Raw genomic sequence first — 11,938 nt, forward strand, 5'->3', positions numbered from 1 at the left:
CCCTTTACCATTATGTAATGGCCTTCTTTGTCTCTTTTGATCTTTGCTGGTTTAAAGTCTGTTTTATCAGAGACTAGGATTGCAACCCCTGCCTTTTTTTGTTTTCCATTTGCTTGGTAGATCTTCCTCCATTCTTTTATTTTGAGCCTATATGTGACTCTGCACGTGAGATGCGTTTCCTGAATACAGCACACTGATGGGTCTTGACTCTTTATCCAATTTGCCAGTCTGTGTCTTTTAATTGGAGCATTTAGTCCATTGACATTTAAAGTTAACATTGTTATGTGTGAATTTGATCCTGTCATTATGATGTTAGCTGGTTATTTTGCTCGTTAGTTGATGCAGTTTCTTCCTAGTCTCGATGGTCTTTACATTTTGGCATGATTTTGCAGCAGCTGGTACCAGTTGTTCCTTTCCATGTTTAGTGCTTCCTTCAGGAGCTCTTGTAAGGCAGGCCTGGTGGTGAAAAAATGTCTCAGCATTTGCTTGTCTGTAAAGTATTTTATTTCTCCTTCACTTATGAAGCTTAGTTTGGCTGGATATGAAATTCTGGGTTGAAAATTCTTTTCTTTAAGAATGTTGAATATTGGCCCCAACTCTCTTCCACTTGTAGGGTTTCTGCCGAGAGATCTGCTGTTAGTCTGATGGGCTTCCCTTTGAGGGTAACCCGACCTTTCTCTCTGGCTGCCCTTAACATTTTTTCCTTCATTTCAACTTTGGTGAATCTGACAATTATGTGTCTTGGGGTTGCTCTTCTCGAGGAGTATCTTTGTGGCGTTCTCTGTATTTCCTGAATCTGAACCTTGGCCTGCCTTGCTAGATTGGGGAAGTTCTCCTGGATAATATCCTGCAGAGTGTTTTCCAACTTGGTTCCATTCTCCCCATCACTTTCAGGTACACCAAGCAGACGTAGATTTGGTCTTTTCACATAGTCCCATATTTCTTGGAGGCTTTGCTCATTTCTTTTTATTCTTTTTTCTCTAAACTTCCCTTCTCGCTTCATTTCATTCATTTCATCTTCCATTGCTGATACCCTTTCTTCCAGTTGATCGCATTGGCTCCTGAGGCTTCTGCATTCTTCACGTAGTTCTCGAGCCTTGGTTTTCAGCTCCATCAGCTCCTTTAAGCACTTCTCTGTATTGGTTATTCTAGTTATACATTCTTCTAAATTTTTTTCAAAGGTTTCAGCTTCTTTTCCTTTGGTTTGAATGTCCTCTCGTAGCTCAGAGTAATTTGACCATCTGAAGCCTTCTTCTCTCAGCTCATCAAAGTCATTCTCCATCCAGCTTTGTTCCGTTGCTGGTGAGGAACTGCATTCCTTTGGAGGAGGAGAGGCACTCTGCTTTTTAGAGTTTCCAGTTTTTCCATTTTGTTTTTTCCCCATTTTTGTGGTTTTATCTACTTTTTGTCTTTGATGATGCTGATGTACAGATGGGTTTTTGGTGTGGATGTCCTTTCTGTTTGTTAGTTTTCCTTCTAACAGACAGGACCCTCAGCTGCAGGTCTGTTGGAATACCCTGCCATGTGAGGTGTCAGTGTGCCCTTGCTGGGAGGTGCCTCCCAGTTAGGCTGCTCGGGGGCCAGGGGTCAGGGACCCACTTAAGGAGGCAGTCTGCCCATTCTCAGATCTCCAGCTCCATGCTGGGAGAACCACTGCTCTCTTCAAAGCTGTCAGACAGGGACATTTAAGTCTGCCGAGGTTACTGCTGTCTTTTTGTTTGTCTGTGCCCTGCCCCCAGAGGTGGAGCCTACAGAGGCAGGCAGGCCTCCTTGAGCTGTGGTGGGCTCCACCCAGTTAGAGCTTCCAGGCTGCTTTGTTTACCTAAGCAAGCCTGGGCAATGGTGGGCGCCCCTCCCCCAGCCTCGCTGCTGCCTTGCAGTTTGATCACAGACTGCTATGCTAGCAATCAGCGAGACACCGTGGGCGTAGGACCCTCCGAGCCAGGTGTGGGATATAATCTCGTGGTGCACCGTTTTTTAAGCCTGTCGGAAAAACGCAGTATTCGGGTGGGAGTGACCCGATTTTCCAGGTGCCGTCCATCACGCCTTTCTTTGACTCAGAAAGGGAACTCCCTGACCCCTTGCGCTTCCCAAGTGAGGCAATGCCTCGCCCTGCTTCAGCTCACGCACGGTGCACACACCCACTGACCTGCACCCACTGTCTGGCACTCCCTAGTGAGATGAACCCGGTACCTCAGATGGAAATGCAGAAATGGCCCGTCTTCTGCGTCGCTCACGCTGGGAGCTCTAGACCAGAGCTGTTCCTATTCAGCCATCTTGGCTCCTCAAGCTATATATTTATATATTACATATAAATATATAGTATATATATTCATATATTACATATAAATATATAGTATATATATTCATATATTACATATAAATATATAGTATATATATTCATATATTACATATAAATATATAGTATATATATTCATATATTACATATAAATATATAGTATATATATTCATATATTACATATAAATATATAGTATATATATTCATATATTACATATAAATATATAGTATATATGTTCATATATTACATATAAATATATAGTATATGTGTTCATATATTACATATAAATATATAGTATATGTGTTCATATATTACATATAAATATATAGTATATATGTTCATATATTACATATAAATATATAGTATATATGTTCATATATTACATATAACTATATAGTATATATGTTCATATATTACATATAACTATATAGTATATATGTTCATATATTACATATAACTATATAGTATATATGTTTATATATTATATATAACTATATAGTATATATGTTTATATATTATATATAACTATATAGTATATATGTTTATATATAATATATAGTATATATATTTATATATTATATATAGTATATATATTTATATATAATATATGGTATATATTTATATATTATATATAATTATATACCATATATTATATATAGCATATATAAATATATACCATATGTTACATGTGGCATATATAAAATATATACCATATGTTACATGTGGCATATATAAAATATATACCATATGTTACATGTGCCATATATAAAATATATACCATATATTACATGTGCCATATATAAAATATATACCATATATTACATGTGGCATATATAAAATATATACCATATATTACATGTGGCATATATAAAATATATACCATATATTACATGTGGCATACATAAAATATATACCATATATTAGATGTGGCATATATAAAATATATACCATATATTAGATGTGGCATACATAAAATATATACCATATATTACATGTGGCATATATAAAATATATACCATATATTACTTGTGGCATATATAAAATATATACCATATATTACATGTGGCACATATAAAATATATACCATATATTACATGTGGCACATATAAAATATATACCATATATTTCATGTAGCACATATAAAATATGTACTATATATTACATGTAGCACATATAAAATATACACTATATATTACATGTAGCACATATAAAATATGTACTATATATTACATGTAGCACATATAAAATATATACTCTATATTACATGTAACACATATAAAATATATACTATATATTATATGTAGCATATATAAAATATATATTATATATCACATATATAAAATATATACTACATATTATATATCACATATATAAAATATATACTATATATTATACATATACTATATAGTATATATTTATATATACTATGTATACTTTATAGTATATATATTATATATACTATGTATACTTTATAGTATATATATTACATAATATACATAATTTATAGTATATATATTATATGATATATACACTTTATAATATATATCTTTAATATAAATATATATACTATATAGTATATATGACATATAATATATATACTATATAGTATATATATTTATATTATATATACTATATAGTATATAATTTATATATTATATATAATACATAATATATATTTATATATTATATTAAATATATATTTGTATATTATATATATAAAATATATACCATATATTATGTGGCATATATAATATATATACCCTATATTTTATATATGGTATCTATAATATATATACCATATATATAATATATATTATATATTATATGTAATATATTATAAATTACATAAGATATATTATATATTATATATTATTTATATATAATATATATAATATATATTATATATAAATATATAAAATACATATTATATATTATATATTATTTAAATATATACTATGTATATTTATATAGTATATATAGTATATATATGCTATATTAATATATACTATATAAATACTATAATTATCTAAATTATATAATTATAATTATATAATTCATAATTTATAATATATAAATTTATAAATATATAAATTTATATATTTATATATAAACAAATATATAGTATATAATTATATATTCTATATAAATATAATATATAATTGATAAATATATAAAAATATAATTATATAAATGTATATAAATACATATAGTATATAAATATATACTATACAATATATACTATATATAATATATATACTATATAGCATATAATATTATATATAATATATTATATATAATTATTATAAATGTATATATCATATATATTACATGTAATATATATTATATATTACATGTAATATATTATATATATTATATATAATATATAATATATTTATATTATATATAATATATAATATATATAATGTATATATAGTATATATATTATATATAAATATATATACTATTATATATACATATATATATACTATCTATTATATATATTGTAGGTGAGCCCCAGTGTTGGAAAGAGAATGCACTCCAGGGAAACTTGGGTAAGCCACTGAGACCATATGGGGAGAAACACAGGGCTTTACAGTAATCCCTGAGTGAAAACATAGATGTAATACTGATTCGCGTGTTAAACCTCTCAGCAATTTCTGAGAAAAGCCTCTGGAGTCTCCAGGAATGAAGGCAGGGCAATAAACCACATATAATGCCCTCACCTGGAGTTTTCCTCAACAGAGCCAGTGAAGAGGAGATGCTTGATGCTGAGGTTCTGCTCAATTCTGCCTCAATTCTGCCGTGCGCACCGCTGTCTCCAAACTGAGCCAGAAAAGCCATGATTGTAGGTAAGAAACCACTGCTATGATATGCTACAGAGTCTCTTTGACTTTATAAATCTGATTAGGCACTGTTTCTCTGCAAAGACTCAAAGGAGGCAGTATAATAGTATAGTATAAAAGTTCCATATGTGAATCCAGGACACATATTTATTGGGTAAAAAGTCGTGCCCCTCTCTGAGCCTCATTTGTAAAATGAAATTAGATCATTATACCATTTCTTCTAATTCTATGATTTTATGGTCATTAACAACCATCTTTCTGAAAACAATCTTACTTTCCAGGAGTAATCAGGTGGTATGTTCCTTCTCTCAGGACACCTGGGAAGACAATATACTAAGTGAGGGGCATTCAACAGAAGGCTATCAAAACAAGCTATCACACTTATGGTAGGTGGACTGGTGGGTTGATTGGCTGGTTGGTAGTTTCTTGTACTGGAAAGGAGTACAGTACATGAAAGAGCTGGTTTCGGCCGGGCGCGGTGACTCACGCCTGTAATCCCACCACTTTGGGAGGCCGAGGCAGTCCGATCACGAGGTCAGGAGATCCAGACCATCCTGGCTAACACGACGAAACCCCGTCTCTACTAAAAATACAAAAAATTAGCCGGGCGTGGTGGCGGGCGCCTATAGTCCCAGCTACTCAGGAGTCTGAGGCAGGAGAATGGCGTGAACCCGGGAGGTGGAGCTTTCAGTGAGCCGAGATCGCGCCACTGCACTCCAGCCTGGGTGACAGAGCGAGACTGTCTCAGAAAAAAAAAAAGAAAGAAAAAGAAAGAGCTCCTAGGATTGTAGCTCAAATAATGATATATCTCAAAAAACAGGAGAAACAGTATGTTTGTGGCATAAAATAATGACGATTCTATTCTAATTACCTAACTATTCCCAGACAGCGTTTTGGAGACTTTGGAGGGTGGTGTTATATAAAACTTTGTGGAAACAGTTTATTCCGTCAATGCGAAAACTCTGAAATTGATTACTCGGGTCTTTCTATTAAGCTCCCCAGCTTTTGATCATTCCATTACTTATCTACACTTCTCCAAAGGCTTCAGAAAAAACAATGTTGCTGCTAATAAAGCACTTGCAGAGTAGGGTAGTAGAAAAGACGAAGTGTAGTGTAAAGTTGTCAGTGTATAATGGAGAATGTCCTAAACTGTTATTCTCATCAAGCAGGCATTGAGAACAAAGGGCGGGAGGCTCAGATCTCACAATTCTGGTTCCCAATTTAAGTCTGAGCCTGGACTTGTTCTCTGACCTGTGTATAGCAGAGAAAGGGATGTATTTATGCTTCGTAAACAACAATCTGGAAATCACCTATTGAGCACCTTATTCAAGGAAGATGGTAAACAAATGCCTTTTAAATTCAGCATTGATTGGAAAGCTGGACAACTTTAGAACTCAGATGCTCCAAATTTCCCTTTTTATGCATCCTTAAAAACTACCAAAGAACTAGTGATGTTGAGATTCAAATCTTTGTTCCCAAGAATACCTGATCCTTCCTTCAACTTCTGCGTTCTTTGTTGCCTTTCACATTTTTCTTTTACATTTCTGACAAAGTTATGACTGGTGGCCTGCAATAAACAAGACAAAAGATCTAAACTTAACAAGAAACTCAATATTGAAACTACCTTTTTTTTTTTTTTTTTTTTTTTTTTGAGGTGGAGTCTCGCTCTGTCACCCAGGCTGGAGTGCAATGGTGTGATCTCGGCTCACTACAACCTCCACCTCCTGAGTTCAAGCAATTCTTCTGCTTGGCCTCCCAAGTAGCTGGGATTACAGGCACGCACCACCACACCCAGCTAATTTTTGTATTTTTAGCAGAGAAGGGTTTTCACCATGTTGGCCAAGCTGGTCTCAAACTCCTGACTTCAGCGATCTGCCCACTTTGGCCTCTCAAATTGCTGGAACTATAGGCATAAGACATTACACCCAGCCAAAACTACCACTTTTTTAAGACTTAATCAGCACATTTTAAGTATTAATCAAGTATAAGATTACTGTTGTTTAAACACATTTGTATATTTTATTTAATTCTTAAATACATAAACTTGTTGCTACTGAAAAGTACATACCTAGTCAAATATTTGAAAATGTCCTTACCTTCCTTTCAGTAAACAAAATTCTAATACATAGGATTGCAGACGAAGCCCCATTTCATCTCAGATTCTTTTAGAAAATCCCTTTGTTTTCACCACCGAAAAAGCTCACTAAATAAACTAAATTTTTGTATTGAAAACATCATTTTCTTTATTTCATCTACATGGTATCTGATTACAAAAAGTAAGATAGTTCCTTTTTGTATAGTATGTGTAAAAAAACATAAAAATAAACACTGCCAATCGTTAGAGATGTTTTTAAAATATTATCACGGAGTTGTATCTCCATGCAGCAGTCAATCTATTTTGTTTCGTTCAAACATCTAAACCAATTTTATATCAGTTATCCTCAAAATGTCTTTTCTAACAACTTGTGCTAAATAAGAGAAAATTGATGAACTTGTGCTAGAAAACCCATAATCAACATTGGAAAAACAAATCAAAAGCTGAAAAGTTCTTCTCAAGCATCCAAGGAAAAGAAAGAAAATACATTTGTCTGGTTCTGCCACTAGTGCCTGGAGAGGTGGCCTGCCCCTCCACACCTGTGGGTATTTCTGGTCGGGTAGGACAAGAGACTGAGAAAAGAAATAAGACACAGAGACAAAGTATAGAGAAACAACAGTGAGCCCAGGGGACCAGTACTCAGCACACAAAGGACCTGCACCGGCACCGGCCTCTGAGTTCCCTCAGTTTTTATTGATTATTATTTTCATTATTTCAGCAAAAAGGAATGTAGTAGGAGAGCATGGTGATAATAAGGAGAAGGTCAGCAAAAAACATGTGAGCAAAAGAATGTATATCATAATTAAGTTCAAGGGAAGGTACTATGCCTGGAAGTGCACGTAGGCCAGATATATAGTTCTCTCCACCCAAGTATCTCAGTGAAGTAAAGAATAACAAGGCAGCATTACTGCAAACATGTCTCGCTTCCCACCATATGGTGGTTTTTCTCCTATCTCAGAATTGAACAAATGTACAATCGGGTTTTATACCTAGACATTCAGTTCCCAGGGGCAAGCAGGAGACAGTGGCCTTCCTCTATCTCAACTGCAAGAGGCTTTCCTCTTTTACTAATCCACGTCAGCACAGACCCTTTACGGGTGTCAGGCTGGGGGATGGTCAGGTCTTTCTCATCCCACGAGGCCATATTTCAGACTATCACATGGGGATAAACCTTGGACAATACCCCGCTTTCAAGGGCAGAGGTCCCTGCGGCTTTCCACAGTGCATTGTGCCCCTGGTTTATTGAGACTAGAGAATGGCGATGACTTTTACCAAGTATACTGCTTGTAAACATTTTGTTAACAAGGCACGTCCTGCACAGCTCTAGATCCCTTAAACCTGGATTTTATACAACACATGTTTTTGTGAGCTCCAGGTTGGGTCAAAGTGGCTGGGGCAAAGCTACAAATTAACATCTCAGCAAAGCAATGTTTAAAGTACAGGTCTTTTTCAAAATGGAGTCTCTTATGTCTTCCCTTTCTACATAGACACAGTGACAGTCTGATCTCTCTTTTCCCTACAGTGTGGAAAATTCTAGCTGCATTGGATTGCATTGGATTCTAGCAAAATAACACAGAGAACCACAGTCAATTCAAAATCTGGTAGGACATATTCCCACCTGATCTCAGATTCCCACCTGGTCTCATGTATTTTCCTGTATACCTCAAGTCCTCGTCTCAGTAAAATCCTTGAGATATGTAGCAAGCAATTGGATTACACTCCAAGAGACTTGGATTACACTCATGTCTTTCTTCTTTGTAGACTTAAGACCCATGAACAGGTCAGCAACACACATCGTGACAGAGTTTATTCTCCTGGGATTCCCCAGTTGCTGGAAGATTCAGATTTTCCTCTTCTCATTGTTTTTGGTGATTTATGTCTTGACCTTGCTGGAAAATGGGGCCATTATCTATGCAGTGAGATGCAACCCACTACTACACACCCCCATGTACTTTCTGCTGGGAAACTTTGCCTTCCTTGAGATCTGGTATGTGTCCTCCACTGTTCCTAACATGCTAGTCAACATTCTCTCCAAGACCAAGGCCATCTCATTTTCTGGGTGCTTCCTCCAGTTCTATTTCTTCTTTTCACTGGGAACAACTGAATGTCTCTTTCTGGCAGTAATGGCTTATGATCGATACCTGGCCATCTGCCACCCACTGCAGTACCCTGCCATCATGACTGGAAGGTTCTGTGGTAAGCTGGTGTCTTTCTGTTGGCTTATTGGATTCCTTGGATACCCAATTCCCATTTTCTACATCTCCCAACTCCCCTTCTGTGGTCCTAATATCATTGATCACTTCCTGTGTGACATGGACCCATTGATGGCTCTATCCTGTGCCCCAGCTCCCATAACTGAACGTATTTTCTATACTCAGAGCTCCCTTGTCCTCTTTTTCACTAGTATGTACATTCTTCGATCCTATATCCTGTTACTAACAGCTGTTTTTCAGGTCCCTTCTGCAGCTGGTCGGAGAAAAGCCTTCTCTACCTGTGGTTCTCATTTAGTTGTGGTATCTCTTTTCTATGGGACAGTCATGGTAATGTACGTAAGTCCTACATATGGGATCCCAACTTTATTGCAGAAGATCCTCACACTGGTATATTCAGTAATGACTCCTCTTTTTAATCCTCTGATCTATACTCTTCGTAATAAGGACATGAAACTCGCTCTGAGAAATGTCCTGTTTGGAATGAGAATTCGTCAAAATTCGTGAGCCAAAGATATGCCATACTTACAAGTTCTAACGAAGAACAAGGTCGAGATGTTGTCAGTTCTTTAGCAGTCTTTCAGTCCTCAGTCTGAGTAGTTAGAGGTTGTATATTTTACCTGGAAGTGTGCCCAGCTTAAATATGTTTCCAGCACTGACTCTTTAGACCTTAATTAACTGGTCTTCAACATCCACTTAAAAGTTTTCAAAGCCTGTCTTTATTAGAATGATAAAATGGAATTTCTACATGAGATGCCCTCCTGCTGACATGCCCCATGGTTCATCATTGTATATCTTCTTCCTCATTGCAACAAGACAATAAACCCAACTTTGTTCAACTACAGGTATGCTCCTAGGAGTCTTTGTCTGATGGGAATCAATAGTGGCACAATACCCAGCAAACGGTAAGGCCTCAGACATGTTTTTTAAATATCTCTATCTCAATTTTTTTACTTACAACAATAATATGTGATTGTTGTAACAAATTCAAGCAACTCAGAAGAATGTCCATCTTCACTCCCATATTCACCAATTTTCCTCTCTGCTCCTCAGAGTCAATACATCTAAATCCCTCTGTCTGGCACTCGACACCCTTCGTAATACATCCCCACTAAATCTGTTTCATTTGTTTTCCATTTCTTTGCAACATGAGCCCTCGGCTCTAGTCTGGTCAGTTACTTTATTTATTCCATTCTATCATCTTTTCACCTTTTCTTAGGCTATTCTTTTTTTTTGAGACAAAGTCTCACTCTGTCGATGGGCTGGAGTGCAGTGGTGCAATCTCAGCTCACCACAACCTCCGCCTCCTGGGTTCAAGCAATTCTCCTGCCTCAGCCTCCCAAGTAGCTGGGACTACAGGTGCAAGCCACCACGCCCAGCTAATTTTTGTATTTTTAGGAGAGATGGGGTTTCACCATGTTGGCCAGGATAGTCTCGATCTCTTGACCTCATGATCCACCCACCTCGGCCTCCCAAAGTGCTGGGATTACAGGCGTGACCCACCACGCCTGGATAATTTTTGCATTTATAGTAGAGACTGTGTTTCACCAAGCTGGCCTGGGTGGTCTTGAACTTCTGACCTCAGGTGATCCACCCACCTTGGCCTACAAAAGTGCTGTGGTAACAGGCATGAGCCACCATGCCCGGCCTAGGCTGTTCTTTCAACCTAGAGAGCCTCACCTCATCTTCTGCCATGCAACTTGAGAAAGATATTTAACACTTAAATTCCTGACTTCTTATTTTATAAAATGGGTATAATTCATGCCTTGTAACAATGTCGTAAGAATTAAATCTGATCATTTCTGTAAGAGCCATAGCACAGAAAGACACATATAGGAGGCTCTGAGTACACGTTGTTCTCTTCTCCTTCCTGTCTTTCAAACCTGACTATGGATACTTTTCTGGTTATCTTTTAGATATTTTGCAATCCTCATGGAAACCTATATACTTAAAGATGGCTTATTTAAAAACCAGTTGGGATGGATATATATTTTATATAAATTTATATATAATTATATATTTTAGACATATTTATATATTTTATATATGAAGTTTATATATGTAAAATCTCTTCATATATGTATATAATATATACATGTATAATATATATGTATGTATATATACTAGATATGTGTATATATAGATAGATATAGATATAGATTTGATATAGATTTGGCAACCATAAAGAGATTGATTAGACTGCCAACTTTGAGTCAGACTTGTTTCCTGGTTTATCTGCTTACTAGCTATGTGACTTTGGCAAACAAGCTGCTTAAATGCTATGAACTTCATCTGTAAGATAGGGTAATAATAACACCTTAGAGTTGTTGGTTTGTTATGACTTAATACTTATAGAGCACTTAGAACTATGCCTGGCAAACAGTAAAGTTCAATAAATATCAGCTTTGAAAAAATTATTTAACTCTGTAAAATATCATGGTAGCTTTCAAAATCAGCCCATATAATTTTTCCATTTAACAGATACATTGT

At 35.5% G+C, this 11,938-nt stretch overlaps 1 protein-coding gene across 1 annotated transcript; it reads left to right on the forward strand.

Annotated features, from left to right (window-relative positions):
- Positions 1-5,483: 5,483 nt before the first annotated feature.
- OR11H4 (olfactory receptor family 11 subfamily H member 4) lies at positions 5,484-10,537 on the forward strand. Its single transcript, XM_528690.6, has 2 exons — positions 5,484-5,529; positions 9,000-10,537. Exon 2 carries the CDS (start codon positions 9,011-9,013, stop codon positions 9,953-9,955), a length of 945 nt encoding a protein of 314 aa, XP_528690.3. The 5' UTR covers positions 5,484-5,529; positions 9,000-9,010; the 3' UTR covers positions 9,956-10,537.
- The last annotated feature ends 1,401 nt before the right edge of the window (positions 10,538-11,938 follow it).

The sequence above is a fragment of the Pan troglodytes genome, chromosome 15 (assembly GCF_028858775.2).
Source record: "Pan troglodytes isolate AG18354 chromosome 15, NHGRI_mPanTro3-v2.0_pri, whole genome shotgun sequence".
NCBI lineage: Eukaryota > Metazoa > Chordata > Mammalia > Primates > Hominidae > Pan > Pan troglodytes.

Excerpts from the sequence above, each read along its gene's own strand:
- OR11H4 (XM_528690.6), top strand. The coding sequence starts at position 9,011 with ATGAACAGGTCAGCAACACACATCGTGACAGAGTTTATTCTCCTGGGA.